Below are 17,402 nucleotides of genomic sequence, written 5' to 3' on the forward strand. Positions count from 1 at the left end.
TGTGACTTTATGTTATTTGTTTTCTTCTGAATCTCAACGTGTAAAAAAAGAAGGCCTCTTTCGACCCTTGGCCAAACTCTTTTCAATGGCGATTATTTTACCGCACAACTTCTATGTAGGCCAATAAAGACCCGACACTGGTATAACCTACAGCCAGTACTACTCTAAAAATATCATTAACTATAAACTATTGTTCTTACAACTCGGAGTGAAATAAAATAGTACACCATGTTTTCAGGTATGTGAGGTATTTCGACAGGTATCAGAGTTGTGCATTAGTAGATCACCTGACAGCCCGCTGGTCACGTGTCATCGTTCAAGTTTCAGGAAACTTTTTTTGTTCTTCTGAAAACAGAACTGCCCACGTCCCGCCTCTTCTTGCCGCCCATTGGTTGCAGCCGACAAGTGCAGCGCTCTGATTGGCCGGGCTGAGGACAAGTACAAGCAAGTCAGAATCTAACAACTCCTCCTTCTCCAAACTCGTTTATGTGTAATTGATATCGTCTCCGAAGTAAAAAAAAACGACTGGTATTTCATTAATTTGGGGCATGGATATGGTCGTTGTGAAATAGTGAACTGAAAGGGTGAGTTTGTACAACAGCAGCCGACCACAGCGAAGACTCGGCTCTTTAAGTTACAGCTTTGTAAAACCTCTCAAGGTGTCCACTGTCAGTCATGTTACTTATTTATCCAGTATGTCAACTCAAGTGTGTCCTTTACCATGTTTTTTATTTATCTTAGCCTACCTTGAAGACTAACTTGCTAAATAATCGTTGCACACAACCTGTCGCTATTTTTATGCTGCACTTATGTTTACATTTCAACTTACATTTGAACTTTTGTGGGCTATATGTGGCTCATAAAGTTATACACACACGGACAGAGACTGTCGTTAGGGGTGTCTCTGCTGTGCAACACATTACACAATCCTTATTAAAGATACATTTTGATGCACAAAAAAAGTTGACTGTCGTTTTGCAACTTAGCAGCATTTGATCGATTCCTATTATTTTCCCTAATATTTTCTTCTTTTCTTTCCCAGGATGGACTTTAAAACGCCCCCTGACATCAGACAAACTTCACAGTACAGAACAACTAGTTAAATGCAGTCTAAAATGATGCTGTGCTTTGTCAATGACAAATGAAACATAAAGGATGGAGGCTGCTGGTGTTAGCAGAAATGTTAGAAAGCCAGATAAACTAGCTGTAGGAGTTGGTCAGAAAGTATTATCAGGAGAGCAATAGAATTGGCTTATAGACTTCTAAAATCATTTACCTTGAAACCGTTGTGGCAGGTAATTCAGGCATATTAAACGAATAATCTGATGGAGTACAGTGAGAAAGTGCTGTGTGGGTCAGGGGAGTTGGAGCTGGACCTCAACATCGTGAGTGAAGAGGCAGGAAAACTGTATTCAGAGCTACAGGTAAAGCAGCTACAACGTTTTTTGCCCCTTTCCAAACCAATAATGGGCCTCATTTACAAACCGTTATTTGACAGACATTGCTTTTTAAAACCCATTTACTCGTTGTTGACCTTCACCATTTTTTCTTTCTGGGTAAGAAATGGATCAATACGCAAACTTACGCACATTTTAGCTGACATGTTCGTGAAAATAATAGGTAGTTTTATAAAATGTGTATTTAAATTACCATAAAATGCTTATTAGGATCAATTGGCCAACTATACTGCCCCTGGTAATAAACTACTTTCGTAATAGTATAATTACCAAGATACTGGTAAATAAGGCCCTTTTTCTTAGGACAAAATACCCCATTTTTTTTTAATGGTTTATCACTCTGCTGCTTTGCCCCATCACAGACAGTTATTGAGACCCATGGAGAAGGCGTGGTGGAGTCGCTGGTCCCCATATTCGTATGGATCCTTGAGGGGCTGGCTAGCTGCAAAGCCCAGCTGAGAGACCAGGAAGAGGAGGCGGAGAGGGAGAAAGCTGAGCGAGAACAGCTGCTGGAGAAATACCAAGCAGAGAAAGCACTCAGGAAAGAAAGTCAAGAGGTGGGGACTGATGGGAGATTTGAAAGTGTTCATGTGAAACTTTAAAAAATGATTAAATGTCTGTTTTTTTAAAGCTTTGAAAATAGGAGGTTGTCTTTGCTCAGAGCTTTGAAAGCATTTCTGTTTTTTTTAGAGGTATCTGGAGCTGGATGACCAAATTGAGCAAGAGAGGAGAGCCATAAAGGGGAGGGAAAAGGAGAGAGAGCGGCGAGAGAGAGAGCTAGAGAAGAGAGCAAGAGGGCAAGCCGATCAGTGTAAGTGAAAAATGTGATATAAAAAAATTGGATTAAGAACCATGTATTTTAACATTTGATCTTTTGTCATTTTTTTGTGAAGAAGAAGGATCTATACATTTTTCGGTGTTTACTGAATCACTAGAAAGTCATTCTAAAGCTGCTTGTTATGTTTACTCCCAGTGGTGGCCCTGGAGGAGCAAAAGGCAAATCTGAATAGAGAATTGAACACACTGAGGAATACTCACAACAAGGTCAGTCAGATAACGCTGTTTAGTCTCTTTTATAACATCTAAAATGATCATTTGTATATCAACATTTCTTTCAAAAATGTAAGGCAACACCCCAGGTTTAATTCCTATACAAATGGTCATTTTCGTACTGAAGAATTCTATCAATACTTCTATAATACTTGGCTTTTGTTGTCATTCATTTGTTGCTTACATGATACTGATATTTTCTGTTCTAGCTGGCTCACACATATCGGGAGCTTTTGGAAAAGAGAAAGGATTCTGAGAGAGATTCTCCTTTAAGGTTGTTCTTGTTAAGCACTTTACTGTCGATAGTGTCTTACACAGGAAGGCTAAAAATATTCCAGCTTATTGTGAGGCATACAAACACCACCGTAGGCCGTAGCTAACAACATAATCTGGCAAATCCAAATTTCTGAATTTAACATTGACAATTGCTCAACAGAGCAGTAGCGCCGCAGTATCTTTGTTTACCTGTGACAAGATGTACAATGTTTGCTTATATGTAGCTGAGAAATTGCACTTAGAGACCATTTTGCAAATCTAAATCAGGTTTTGTTTTTCAGTTACACTTTTTGACACATTAGAATACTTCCCATGTTTTATTGTTATTAAACTAGACTTGTTTGCAAAGGTTATTCTCATCTTTGAGCTCTTTTACTAAAAAAAACCTATTAAGTGGTAATTTTCAAAATAAAGTAGCAGTGGTTTCCAGGTGTTGATCATCACATTTCATTCCAAGAAAGTGGTGCAAAATGTAAGAATAAAGCAAAGATTGATATTGTCTGATCTGACTTTTCCTGACTATGTAACACTGCATGTTGCTTTTAGGAATCATGTTCGTCTGAAGAATGCTGAATTTCATCCAACCAAGTCTCATCACAAGCCAGTGTGAATGAAAAGGTAAACATATTCTCATTTTACACATATAAGATATCAATTGTAATACAATGATTTTGTGGAGAAGTAGCTACATTTCCATCTTTTCTATTGCAGATGATTCAAAGACCACATTCACTTTCTGGCCCCCCCTGTTTGGAAGATGTAGTTCCCCAAAAAGAAAATGCGATTGACATCTCAGTAAAGCCCGCCACAGATCAGTTCGTCAATGACATCATCAGCTCAACTCCAGAGCTCAGGCAGTTTCATGGCAGTGGCGATGCAAGGTAATAATCTAAAACGATTGTGAGTCAGTTGGAGTTTTAGGGAAAGTGTGTGTAATAATGAACTAAAACTAAGCTCACTTTAGCTCATGTTTGCACAGAGCATCACATCAGCGAATCACTAACCTTTCTCACATTTCTTACTCTTTCCTTAACATCTTCATCAGCACCCCGGTTAGACCCAACAGCAATGGGGGAGAGGAGTCGGAGACCAGCACGGAGGAAGAGATGAGGCAGGTGGAGGAGGAGTGCAAAATAGAAGACGTTCAGGTAGGAGAGGAACAGGAAAAACACAAGCAAGAAGAGGAGGAGGAGGAAGAAGAGGAAGATGATAGTATGGAGTGGGAGCTGCGCAACACTGACTCTGTGTTCTCTGAGCTGTCCGAGCTGAGTCGGGACTATGTGGAGAGTGTAGACCGAGGGGCCAGTGTCAGAGGTAAACTCACACAGTAAAAGACCGTTTTCTCAAACGAGGTTGATGTTACATTCTCGACCAAACATTTAATAAAAATCCTATAAGGTTGTTTTAAAAAAATATCTGTAAGTTGTAAGAATCTATTTATATACCCTATTTACATAAAGTACAAATACAAAAGTGAAAACGGTTTCTTACTGAAAGTTTCAAAAGGCGTACTTCCTTTTTAAAGTTTTGCACCACTCCATGTATGTTTTTATATGAATATGATGATTTGAATGAAGAGTAAATGGAAATACCAGATATAAAAACTTGTATTTCTCTCAGTATTCTCTGTGAGTTCAAACTTAATTGTGTATTTTCTTTCTGTGCAGGCAGTGCAGACCAGTTTGAGGAGATACTTTCTCAGTATGAGGAACTGAAAGTCACCCAGTGAGTACTATATTTAATTTATCTGGCCGTGTAATGACTTGTGCTCGGTGCAAGGGATTTTCCAAACACTTTGGTTTAATTGCTTCAGTACAAACAAATCACTAAAGGGTTGATTTGAAATCTTTCACTCAATGTCTTCATATTCCTAAATTATTCATCCTTTGCTTTATTTTTTCTGTGTTTTTCAGTGAGTTAGTAGAAGCTGCCCGTAAGGCTTTGATATCTCGGGTAGTGGAGCTCAACGACGACCGTTCAGCTCTTAAACTGGAGGTGATGTCTCTGCAGGAAACTGTCTCCCGATTGGAGGGGCGGATGAAGGAAAAGGAGGAGGAAACAAAGAGGTGCTGAAGATTGTTTAAGACATTTAAAAATTGTAATGTTGATTGTTAAGTATTTGCCTCTTTTGAATATTGGATTGAATTTATTTCTGTTGTTTTATTAATTCATAGAATTCGGAAAGAACTGGAATCATGCCAATCTGAGGATCCCGACGTAAGGAGGCATTGTTTTTTTTGTATCTATTTGTAATTCATGCAGCAAGAGTAGCACTGCATTAATGAGGTTTTCTCTTTTAATAATCCAGGAGCTGCTCAGTGTTTATTATGATTTAATAGCTTAAATCTTTCCAATCAGGCCTCTATCCCCACGTCCATGCGCAACTTCTCTCGTTCTGAAATGGCTCGTATGGTGATGGAGAAGAACCAATACAAGCAGCGTCTGCTTGAGCTGCAGGAGGCTGTGAGACGGAGTCAAACACTCAGGTAACTTACGACTCAAACATTGTTCTACGTATGTTTTTTAAAGGTTCGAAGTTTATTTTAAAGTCAAGTCATGTACAGTTTGAACACAACAAATACAAATGTGTTTTTTCCTTTCTCATAGAGCAATAAATGATGAGAGGTTGACAGACAACAAAAGTGTTTGGAGAAAGTAAGTGTTTGAACTTATACTGCCTACTAATCCTCCCGTCATCATCATTAATGTCCTCACCGCGAACAGAAGTTGGCTGGTAGCCTCAGAGGGTATGCCTGTTCTGTAATGTGCTGAGGGATGAGCAGACAGAAAGCTGCCTTGTGTTGTTAAATTATAGTTACCCTAAATAAATAGGGAATGCCAAGATGTGATGTTTGCCAGGTTACCTTGATTCTCTCTGTATACCTGTAATCAATATACAAAAAAGGATATGATCAAGAAATGCAGCTGGGATATACTGTATCTCCGTAGCACTCGGCTTCCTAAAAAGTCAATAATATAACTTATTTATTTGCTGTAAAGGATCCTTAGCTATTTTGAATAGGGAATGTGTGGTAGCAGTGTTAGCTGAGCTTTACCAGCCTCAAGGGGAGGAATCTTTGTTGTTATACGGATTACCAATCAATATGTTGATAAAACCACAGTATAACGCAACTGAAATAAACAAGTGTGCTGTAAAATTACATTTTGGTAACATGCTGTAGTCAGACATACTGATCTTTATCAAATATTCATAATTGTTTGTTATTTTATTAAAGGTTCAACCGCTTTTTTGGCCTCACCAAGGGACCCTTAATCCCGCCACCTGCTCCTACATTTGACCGGCCGACTTCTCCATCCCTAACTCGCCCTCCTCTGGGGTCTCCACAACTGCCGGCTGTGGGTCAAACTCGTGCTGAGTAAGCCTGTGTTTCGCCTCGCCACTCTTCCATATGCTTGCAAATCAAATTTAATCATTAATATTAAATGATCAATCAAGCTGATTTAAAGCAGAAGCATTCTCTCTAGATCTGCTTCTCCTGCTGCTCTCTCCCCTCGTGTCAGGAGGAGAGAAATCTACAAGGAAATACGCTCCTACCTTTGGGGATCACTTGGAAAACGGCAGATTCACGGCTGGAGCAGAGCGCTGGCAAACACACAGGTAGTACAAAATCATACAAATATAAATGGAGAGGCAGCAATCTGAGAGGAAATGTGGAAAACAGGTTTTACAAGTCCTGAAAGTTTGGAAAATGGTTTGAATAAAACTTTACCTGGTGTGTCGTTTACACAATCAGTCATGTACATTCAAATATTTTAAATGAAACAATCCTGTAATTGTTTGTTGTCACCTGGAGCCTCGAGAACTGGATACATCTTAAATTGTCCTCCTTGAAAAAACCTTACAAACCTGTAAAAGAATGGGCTTTAATGAGTCTGAATTGTGCATTTAGTTACCATACAGCTTTTGTTTGAACTAAACCAATGAAAAATATATTGCCTTCTTACCAAATATCCCAGACACAAACATTTGTTTATCTGTTGTCATTTGAGGACTCCCACGAGCCTGTCCCAGAGCCTAAAGACGTGCCTGTTCTAATTCAGCTCCGACTGCTGGATCAGAGAGACTCCACAGCTAAGGTAGATCTTTTTAATGTGAAACTCTTCAGCTAAAGAACCTAGCTGCCTTTACTTTGCACTTGATGTGCATTTAAACTTGGTTCCTAACTTGTTTTACTCTTCAGATGAACTGTGCGGTTGCAGTCGCACCTGAGATCTCAGGAGAGGCCACAGTAAGTCTCTCATTATCCTGCTTAAATAAGTAGTCATTCACTAATTACTATGTTTAATGCCATCCAAGCATAACTAACACTGCCCATGGACACGTTGTTTCATGCCGCTCATCTTTCCAAACTGCACATCCGCCCTTCTCTGCCAGTGTTCTGTGTGGGTAGTTTCTGGCCCTGCCTCCTGCAGTGACATTACAGTGATTGATCCTGCACGCTCCAACAAAGTACTGGATCAGTTCAACCTCCCCCCCACAGCTCCTGCCCTCTGCATCTGTGCTGTGCCGCCCATAGGTCAGTGCCTGTACAGCACGCTGCAACAGCCGCCTGCCTGCAGACAACTTATCTAATGTTTTCTGTTCTTGTACTCTCCCCTCAAACAACACTGATATAACTCTTGTAAATGAACACTGCTTTCTAACTTCCTTTTTCTTCCTGGTCTTGTTATGTCAGGAGACACTGCAGGAACTGTGTGGATTGGAACTCAGGAAGGAAGGTAGTGTATGCTGGAAAAACAGCTTGCTTCAATGAATTAAACTCTCTCTTGAGTATAATGAATACTGGCGACACTTTCCCCCTGTCTTAATTCCCCCTCCTCTTCCTCCCACTGTGTGTCTCACAGTATACTGGTACACTCAGCCTCTGCTAGCAGGAGGCGCTGCCTGCAGTCAGTTTCTCTCACAGAGGGAGTCCATTCGCTCACGTGAGTTCTTTTGCACTGTGTTTTATACACAGTATATGTGTTATTATAATCAAAATCAAAATCCTAGGTGATTTTGAATCATTTCTAAGTGTGGATAAGAATGGAAAACCTTTGTGTTCTCAGACTAATGCCACTATTCATTTTTTTAAATATACAATTTAGATTTGAATTGAATAAACATCCTTTCAGCTACTGTACGTGTTAAACATGATTAGTTATTTACAATTACATGATCAACACCGGATACAGTAGCAATGTTTTAGCTTTGCAGCTTGAATACAATTCTGTACTTTTACCTTGTCTGGGATAGGCTTATATTGGTGTTAATATGAACTTCAGTCGTTCAGGTCTAGCAATGTTTTGGTAACATAATAGCAGACCTAGTCAAAATGTTGAGACAGATTGATTGACATTATCAACATCCAACTATTTTCTCTTAAATTTGAAATATGTTTTAATAAATCCACATAAATAATAAGTTAATTTGTGGCCTCGTCTTCTGCTAGGTATTCTCAGGGTCATGTCATCGCTGGTTTGGCCAATGGGACTTTAGCATTTTTTTCACACAGTTCAGGTAATGTTTTATAGTCAAATCTTCAGTCAATCTATCTTTTATTTGGCATTCTTTGAACAAATTGGCAACTTGATCCTAGTGATGTAAGGAAAAAAGCAATGATTGCTGTGATTGACAGATGGCTGGAATCTACAGTCTCACTCGGTGGTGCCTCTCGGATCAAATCCTTTGCAGCCTATTCGCTGCTGCCTTGAAAAAAGTGGCCGCTTGTGGGTGGGATATTGGAACAAAATCCATGTGGTGGAAGTTGACAGCAAGAAGGTTGAGGTGAGAACCTGTGGGGGTACCTACATTGTCTGTGTCTTATATTCACGCCTGTCTTTAAATTCACCATCCTTTTTTCTTTTCTGACCTCACAGCAAACCTTCTCGGTCTCTGAACGCAGCGAGCAGCAGGTCCGTTTCCTGTGTGCCGGGGGAAGTGGTGTTTGGACATCCTGCAGACTCGACCCGATCCTCAGACTATTTGACTGGTCAACGGGACGGCCGCTACAGGAAGTCGATTTTACTGCTTTGGTTACTAAAACTTTAGGTATTAAAATTGTATAATTTTCATTTCTTGCAAATCCAATTTAAATTCAAATATAATGCATCATAACAGTGTTGTTCATACCTATGTTAGTCTTGAGCTGGAAAGTAGTTTCAACATGTGGTATTTGTGCACATTTTCTTCACATTTTTTAAAGTTTTATAATCTATTTTATCAGCCTCTGTGTCTTTAAGAGTTTGTGCAACTTCCTCTGTAGGTGTGTCGCAGGAGTTCAGCATCAAACTAACAAGAGGTCAACTTGCTAAAGATCCCAGAAAGAGAAATGATTTTAAGAGCCATGAAAATAAACCTTTCAGTGGATGACAATCCTAGAATTATTGTGTTTATGCCTACATTACAATTTTGTTTTTAGTCAGGCATGTTTGTGTTGTCCCTGCAGCTCAGCTCACATGCTTCTGTCTCCCTTTGCAGGCCAAGCCTTCCTGAACCTCTCACCTCTTCAGATCTCGTCTCTCGCTGTCATCTCTGGCCGCCTGTGGGTGGGCACAGGAGGGGGGGCCATTTTCACCATCCCATTATCCATAAGTGAGTTTCATTTAGACTTAAGAGTATAGACACTTGAATTGTAATTGTCAGAAATGTGCTTAATTGAGTAGTAACCACACCAATGACTTTCTCCAGCATCAGAAGCAGTTTCTATCCCATATTGCTCCATTGCATCAGCCCAGCTGTGCTACCATGGACATAGACAAGCTGTCAGGTTCATCATTGCTGCACCAAGTAAGATATGTCTCAAACCACACATGTTAGAATTTTTCAAGAACTTGTAAATTCAGGGTCTTATAAGGGTCTTATAATTTCATCGTTGCCCTGCAGGATGTTTAATCATCCCTCCTGGCAGCACCACCATCACAAACTCTCAGCTTATCCTCAGTGGAGGAGAGGGTCACATCAACTTCCGCCTTGGTGAGTTAAAGGAAAATAACATTGCAGTGTCAGATTGTTTTAAAAATGTTTGTAGAATTGGATTAGAGTTTTAAAACATTGATTTATTGGAATGATCAAATTATTATTGGTTGAATTCTTGAAGAAAAACTTTTCTTGCATGCCTGAACTGGGAACAATCAAAAATATAATAAAAATTCTCTAAGAAATTAAATAAATAAGATGTGTTTAGTTTCCGCATAACTGTATCAAAACATCCAGGTCTCATAGTTCCAGTATCAACTTCCCAAACACATTTTTGCCTGTCCACTTTTACAGGGGACGATGCAAATGAGGAATCGGATGATTTGTCCAAAACTACACCTCAGCAGTCTGAACGCAGTCAAATGATGATCTGGCTAAATCCCACCCCCTCTGTGCCCAGTCCTGCCCTCTGACCCTGATCATCTCAAAGTGCTGCCCTTTTACAATGAGATATGGACGGAGAAGACATTTACTGTACACCAGCAAAGCTAGAGACAACATTGAAAATGGTGCTTTCATGGAACTGAATGAACCATTGTCTCAATGGGGCAGCAATATAAATATCCTCTAGGAAATATTTATATATATGATTGATGCTGTTTCATTCTTGTTTACCTCATTCATTATCTAAATCTATCTTTTGACTGGATTATTCTGATAAGTGTTGAAGCCTTAATGTGTGTCTTCCTCTGATTTTAAAAATATTCTGTCAAACTGGTCAGTAATTCAGCTGCCTGATTAATCGCTGATTTTTACATTTGCACTAACAATACGTTGTGTTTCCCTGACAAAGAGCTCTCATTCATTTGCCTGCCATGCCATGCTGAGCTGTCATTTATATCTGCATGTTCCACCCTGGGGACGCTGGGTTTTCTGTCCTACGTATATGGATCATAAAGTTAAACATGGTGGCTGCTCTCTTGTGAACTGGAAACAGGCCTTGAACTTCTGTCAGCGTAAAGACAATCAGACACTTATCTCTGGATGCTGTATTGCATATTGTGAATAACTTCTTTGATTGTGATTTGTTTTTTGCCTTTTCTTTTCAACCTTCAACCCCTCCACATATTTTATGGTGCATTAACAAACAACTGCATATTTTAAACGTGTATGTAAAGACATATCTGCTATCAAAGATTCTAAATGAACAATTACAGTGCTTGTCTTAGAAATTATTTATTTTCTCAATGAGTATTATGTTTGATGTATAAGTCTTTATTTGTTTTCTGTTTAAATTTGATTTCAGTATATTTTGTATAATGAGGGAGGTTATTCTTTCAAGTTTCCTATCCTTCCTATATTCCTATTTATGTGCAATCACAAGTGTGTGTGCCCTTATGTTGATGTCTAAGCATCTCCTTATCTTTCTTGAAAAGAAAAATAAGGCTAGAGTGTTCCTTCTGAATCGACTGTGTGCAAACAGGATTATTGTCATTAAAAAAAGGCTTTCAATGGTTAATGGAGTAACTTTAATTCTGGTTGGTTTTACAAAAAGAAAGTCAACAAAATAAATACAGAAGATCAATCTTTTACATTACAGGCATTAGTGTAGTCCACGATATACACTTCAAGCCGAGAGGATACAAATGAGTTTTTGTCATGTGAACAAGGTGTGTTTGTGTAGAGAGCCACAAACGGCAGTGGCACTCCTTTGCTTCAGGCAGCTTGGCCTGCTGCCTGGTTATGGACAGCCCTCTTTGTAACAGTCTTTAGTCAGTCAGTCTGTTGGTATCTTTGCGCTCTGCTTCTTAAGTTGGGCTGCTGCGAGTCCTGGGGTTCCGTATCCTGCGGCTCAGTGAGCGTGCAAGGCGATCCATAGCTCCACCAACTGTACTCCCCAACTCCTTTCTGGAGGTCAGACCCTCTATGTTGCCACTGTACCACATGACCCAGCCTGCAAGGGAAAATAGCACCAGCAGGGCCCCTGTGTACACCAGCAGATCCCCAAAGTCTCGACCTTGGATCTCCAGTGGAGCGAAGACCCCCAGCAGCAGGGAAATCACACCCAGCAGGTCCATGAGCACTGCGAACACCAGGGCCAGTTTACAGTGGGACAAGCCATCATATTTTGGTGCCATGACTAGAAAAAAAGAGTGGAGGATGTTATGAGGAAATGTCAGTCGGACAGTTCAGTTTAATAACAAAAACACGGACATTCTATAAAACAATGTCATGATCCTTGTTTTCTGTCTGTTTCATGTTTTATTTTGAAATGTTTTCCCTCTGTTGTGTCATGTGTAGTTTTACTTCCTGTCTTTTGGTTTTCCTTCCTTCCTTGATTGTTTCATTGTTGCCACCTGTTGCCCTCGTGTTTCTGCCTCCCCTCCCCAGCTGTGGCTTGTGTTGTGATTAGTGTCTTTGTATTTAGTCCTGCTTTGCCTTGTGTTGTCTGTCAGTTCGTTAGCATCTTTCATGTGTTCAAGTCAAGTGTTTTTCATGCCCTGGATTGTCGTCTTTCATGTATCAAGTCAAGCGTTTTTCATGTCTTGGATTTCCCTATCGTCTTCATGTGTTCAAGTCAAGTGTTTTTCATGTCCTGGATTTTTCCTAACTTTGTATTTGTGTAAAACAGCTTTGGAATAAAGCTCGCCTTTTGTTTGTACCCATACCTGCCTCCCTTTGTTGCTGCACTTGGGTCCTATTTCCCCAAACCCTGACAAACAATGCACTTACCAATGGATTACCTTAAAAGTTATACTGTCAATATTATCTTGATAACACTTATGTGATTAACATAAAGCAATGATTAAAATCATTACATTTTTTTCATGATAAATGCTATAAAAGGTTTGTTTGACATACAGGGTGCCCTTGATTTAAAAACAGTGGCAACAAAAAACGCTCATGAATCAAACAGCAGACCACATTTTGTGATATGTATATTTTGCAGTTTCATGTTTTGAGAGATTTTGTTTGTGACTGCTCCTTGCATGTTTTTAGTATAAGGTGTAATATCTCAATGTTTGAATCAAGAAAGTAAATAATGGATTGTCACTATTAACACAAATTCCATGTAATTTGGATTTAGTATGTTTAGACTCAAGGAAGTCTGACCCAACCTTCAAAGTTGATCGTTTTCACCCTATTTTTTAAATATAAAAAATATAGCAACCTGAAAAAGTACATTTCATTTGTACAATACTGGCCTCTGTTTCTTACATCCGCCCTGCTTAACAGGTGCCACACCTGACCCGTATGTTTCAACGGACTTCTTTTATATGCAGGAGAACTTCACAACACCGAATTATACGACACATGAGTAGCCTACAGACATTTTTATGGCAAACAAAATCTCAAGCTTACCTGTTTGCTGATTAAATGAAATTTAAACGCGATTACGATGGAAATCGTCCGTTTTGAGCATTTCCGGATCGTCTCTACAAAAGCCACAGTAAATAATGAAACCTGAGACTGCATTTCTTGCTCCACCTGTCTACCTGTCGACGCTGTAGTTGCAACATGCTGGTGCACATTTTTTCCTTTTTCAAACGTTATAATGTTTTTATTACGAGATAATTAGCACTGTACTGCAAATCAAAGTTATAATAGGAGAGCCTTCAGTGTTTGTATTATTATAATTATTGTTGTTGTATGATATGTATTGTCTTTTATTGAGCTTAGTTTAGTTTACATTGTGTTTTGTAAAGAGCCTCCTACGGATGCATTACTTTCAATAAAGTTTGTCAACTTTTAAATAATGATATACAATTTAAATAATAATCACATCAGCAAATTGCACCGAATATGTAACTTCAATGCACACACAATCATTATTATTATTATTATTATTATTATTATTAATATTTTATCTCTAAATTAATAACTTTCAGTAAAAAGAAAACCCTTGACATATGCAGTAATTAACTTTGACGAACAAAGCCTCTACTGGTTTTATGTAAAGCGTTTGCAAAAACAAGGTCATACATTTTATTACATCCGGAAATGACGCATACGTGTTGAAAAAAGAAAAGGGCGATAATTGTTATTGTTAGCTTGTTAGCTAGCAGGCGAACTGGAGAATGGTGATATGACAGAGTAATAACGTCCTATTACAAGTGCACGATTCAGTTATTACAAACGTAAAGTGGTATGTACCAATTTCTGCACAATACATCGGTAGCATTGCGATTTTAGTAATGTCTGAAAAACGGAATGAAACACTAAAGTGTGCAGAAAGGATGTTAATTGTATTTTTATTTTCGTAGCTAAATTCTTGCTAACGTTAAGCCAGGCTACGGTTGTAGCTAATGTTATGTCAACTCGCTTCCATATTGTCAGAGCACAGTCTGACCACTACAAACGTACACGTGTGTAATACATTCAGTTTTAAGGAGTCCGTATGAGCGTACATGACCAGAATATTAGCTTTGGTTTGCTGGATATCAAACCGACAGAACACGGAATGGAAGCTGGTGTATTGTACATATTTATAAAAATGTTACATTAAGCACTATATGAATGCAACGATGTCATGTGTTCGGTGCATAAGTGTGAAATGTCCCAGTGAGTTCTTAAGCGGTGACATTTATTTTATTTTAACTAATCAAACATACTTCACGTCTGTTTTGAGATGGAAGACGGTAACAGGACCGATGCTGCCTCCACATCAAAAAGCCACGCCGGCTCACTCCACCTGCAGAGTAAGGTTTTGAAAACTGCAATTAATATTTGATTTTCAACTTTTAAGTCATGTATTTATATATTGTGCATAATTCCTATTGTTCAGCTCCAAAAAATGAAGAAACCTATGAAATTGTCATCCCCTATGAAGAAAACACCTTTGAGCAGCAAGGATTTTTCAACCAGAGTGATCAGAATTTTGATGGTAAATGTCAGAATTCCTATTATAAAATGAACTTTTATCTGTAAGATCATTTTATTCTTCACACTAAGTTTCCTGTTTCAGTATTTTTCCTTAACAATCCTGTCTGTCCTCCTCAGAATCGCCCCCATCTGCTGGCCCGTCCCAAGTAAACAACTTATACATGGTGATCACCAACCTGCGGACCCAGCTACAGATATCTCTAGAGAAAAACTCCTGGATGCAGAAAAGAATTGAGGACTTGGAAGAGGAGAGGGACTTCCTCCGTTGCCAGCTGGACCGCTTTATATTTTCCACAAAGAGCCAGGAGCAGAGTCAGAGCCAGTACAGTAACGGTGAAAACAGGGGATATGTGTGAGATATAATTTTTGGATGGTATGTCTCTAGGGAGGTAAAAACAAATGCTCAGCTTTTGGTATTTTTCTCGCTTTAGGTTATGAATCCAGACGATTCAACTGGAGGATAAGAAGAGAGGAAGGCCGTTCTGTTGGTAAAAACTGATTTATTTAATTGCTTAATCAAAAATTTAAACCTGCCATGTTTGGTTATGTTTATGTTTCAATCGAGCATAATCACGGTTTGCTGTATTAAATATACTGTATGTATAACATCTTTTTGCAAATTACTATTGTTTATTACTTTTTTTTCATAGAGCAACAAAAGCCTCAAGAGTCTCAGCATTTCTCCTCACGGCAGTTTATGCAACGAAGGCCTGGTCCTCCAACCATGGTGCCTTCCAAAAACCCTGTCTCCAGTCCACTAACCAATCAACTCGCATCTATAAATGCTTTGTTCAACTCTACCCAAACCCAGTCCCTCTTGCAGGGCCATAACCACAGTACTCCCAATGCCACAGCCAGTGGCAGCAGCAACAGTAACAGGTCCCCCATGAATGAAATGAGTGGACATAGCAACATAGGTAATACAACTGCTTGCCATAAATTTGATCGATTTATTGAGTTGTTGCTAGTGGCTTTTATTTTTTTGCTAAAGAATGTTTTTTATTGTTTTCATCAGATTCAATTTCACTCTTGGGAGAATCTGATGAGTACTTGGAGCAGGATGGCTACCTCGACGAGGAAGAAATGATATCAGGGGAAGATTTGATGCAAGGTAACATTAACAACAAAGGACACCAATTTAAGAGAAGGCGGGTCTTCCGAGCCCCAAGAGAGCGACAGAGAGGTACAAGAAGGAAAACAATTCTGTGACAAAACTCAGTTAAATGACCTAACCACAGACTGTCCACTGTTGTTGCTCACTCTCTTTTAAATTGTTGTTTTTCAGTGAAAGATGCTGCTGGAGTGCTGTTTCGCTACAAAAAGATCCTGCTAACATACCAGCGTCTGAAAAACATGTCAAAAGCCTTCCAGATCCATGGTGTGGACCGCAACACTGTGGCTTCCACTACACCCATTGCGGAGCTGCTACTTGTGGCCCCAGAAAAGGTGGCAGAGGTGGGCGAGTTTGACCCATCAAAGGAAAAGCTTCTGGACTATGCCCGGCGCTGCTACACTGCACTGGATGAGGAGACACTTAACAGGGTGCAGGCCCTGAAGAAGAATAACCTGCTCTTGCCTATCTCCTACAGGTTCAGACACTGAGGAGAGAAGGACATGGGGGTTAACTGTGGAGAGAAGAAGCAGTTAAGTTCTGCTGCAGCAGGCCAGCTCACCTCCGAGGTTGGAGATGCCCAGAAGCAGGAGGAATTATTTTTGCTATCTCAGCATACAATGATTCTGCTTTGAACTTTATAATACTAAAATTAACAGTTTGCACATAATGCAGACAGGGCAGTCAGACTGTTCCTGTCGGTATCTTAACCAACAGACACACACACTCAGTTATGTCAGTGTTTTTCTTTACCTGGAGAAATGTACCCCGTATGATAACTGTCATTTTCAATATACTGTTTTCAATGGTTTATGTGTGAACAAAATGTCTCTTAACTATTGGGATAATAGAGGGGGATTGCTTCCTTCAATACTTAAATGTGTAACCAATTTAGCGTGTTCATGTTTTAGCCTCAATATTTGCCAAGACACTGACCTTTATTGATTGAACATCTGGATCAGTTTGTGGCCAGTAGTTGAATAATTGATTGTGTGGATCATCACGTCTAAAAGATTTATGAGCCTTGCCGTTTTTATCACTATATTTGTGTGCACAATCCTAAACATATTCAAGCTCTTATTCACAATGTCTGTTTATGTTAAAACGATGCTGCACTCAATAGATTTTGTAGGGATAAATTATTATTATTATTATTATTATTATTTTATACTGTATTTTTAAGATATCATAATTTCCTTTTGTTAATATTGCTCTTTGTGTCTGTGCTTTATTATTTTGGGCGTTGACATTATAACCATTTTTAACCTTAACACTAACAGGATTTGATGATGCAAGTCATGAAATACTTTTGGGTCACTTTATACCCTGAACAGCCACTGAGTTTGAATTAGGGAGTCATTTTGTCTGTCTGTTCCTTTCCATTTATCCTGTTGTAAACGAGGAGAAAAAAATAATATTAGCAAGAGAAAGAAGTAAACATGTACTGACTGTATTAAAGACGAGTCCACAATTACTTAGTGCCGATTTACTTGTTTGTTCTGTTATAAAGAAACGAGTTGAGAATATTTTCCGGCAATTTTATAAACTGAGCTTGCATTAATAATATTAATGTCAATAAATCTGAATAACAGCGATGGAAATTAGTGTTTACTTAATATGTTTCAGACGCCCGATCCAACGTTAGGGGTTTAAATGCAAAATAACACATTTATTCCACCTTCAACAACATATCTTGAGCGGACTA

The 17,402-nt window shown here is 39.1% G+C and overlaps 2 protein-coding genes and 1 long non-coding RNA gene across 4 annotated transcripts; 2 read left to right on the top strand and 1 right to left on the bottom strand.

The window, feature by feature from the left end:
* Positions 1–474: 474 nt before the first annotated feature.
* Positions 475–11,221, top strand: si:dkey-17m8.1 (C-Jun-amino-terminal kinase-interacting protein 4). The gene is given in 29 exon segments (XM_063879209.1): positions 475–584; positions 1,043–1,424; positions 1,820–2,014; positions 2,148–2,268; positions 2,431–2,501; positions 2,717–2,781; positions 3,330–3,358; positions 3,361–3,401; positions 3,495–3,664; positions 3,829–4,097; positions 4,451–4,508; positions 4,697–4,849; positions 4,958–5,000; positions 5,142–5,269; positions 5,391–5,438; positions 6,020–6,160; positions 6,306–6,402; positions 6,795–6,881; positions 6,986–7,033; positions 7,180–7,321; positions 7,481–7,523; positions 7,650–7,730; positions 8,237–8,304; positions 8,423–8,571; positions 8,664–8,835; positions 9,265–9,378; positions 9,475–9,573; positions 9,670–9,759; positions 10,057–11,221. Coding segments are annotated over 28 exon segments (2,940 nt in total). The 5' UTR covers positions 475–584; positions 1,043–1,325; the 3' UTR covers positions 10,176–11,221.
* Positions 11,209–14,227, bottom strand: LOC134861795 (uncharacterized). Its single transcript, XR_010165440.1, has 2 exons — positions 13,066–14,227; positions 11,209–11,842 (listed from the first exon to the last, which is right to left on the bottom strand). It is a non-coding gene; the product is annotated as an uncharacterized LOC134861795 (long non-coding RNA).
* On the top strand, positions 13,710–17,298 carry ccdc106a (coiled-coil domain containing 106a). 2 transcript variants are annotated; one of them, XM_063879237.1, is made up of 8 exons: positions 13,710–13,849; positions 14,333–14,402; positions 14,489–14,587; positions 14,704–14,919; positions 15,018–15,074; positions 15,237–15,503; positions 15,602–15,769; positions 15,872–17,298. In XM_063879237.1, exons 2-8 carry the CDS (start codon positions 14,333–14,335, stop codon positions 16,186–16,188), a joined length of 1,194 nt encoding a protein of 397 aa, XP_063735307.1. In that variant the 5' UTR covers positions 13,710–13,849; the 3' UTR covers positions 16,189–17,298. The 2 variants fall into 2 exon arrangements, with proteins under 2 accessions (XP_063735307.1, XP_063735308.1); XM_063879238.1 differs by lacking the exon at positions 13,710–13,849 and having other exon boundaries at positions 13,859–14,402.
* The last annotated feature ends 104 nt before the right edge of the window (positions 17,299–17,402 follow it).

This window comes from Eleginops maclovinus, chromosome 3 (assembly GCF_036324505.1).
Source record: "Eleginops maclovinus isolate JMC-PN-2008 ecotype Puerto Natales chromosome 3, JC_Emac_rtc_rv5, whole genome shotgun sequence".
Lineage (NCBI taxonomy): Eukaryota > Metazoa > Chordata > Actinopteri > Perciformes > Eleginopidae > Eleginops > Eleginops maclovinus.

Coding starts and splice junctions, on each gene's coding strand:
- ccdc106a (XM_063879237.1), top strand. CDS start 14,333: ATGGAAGACGGTAACAGGACCGATGCTGCCTCCACATCAAAAAGCCAC. Junction 14,920..15,017: donor TCAGAGCCAGTACAGTAACG/GTGAAAACAGGG, acceptor TTCTCGCTTTAG/GTTATGAATCCAGACGATTC. Junction 15,075..15,236: donor AGAGGAAGGCCGTTCTGTTG/GTAAAAACTGAT, acceptor TTTTTTTCATAG/AGCAACAAAAGCCTCAAGAG.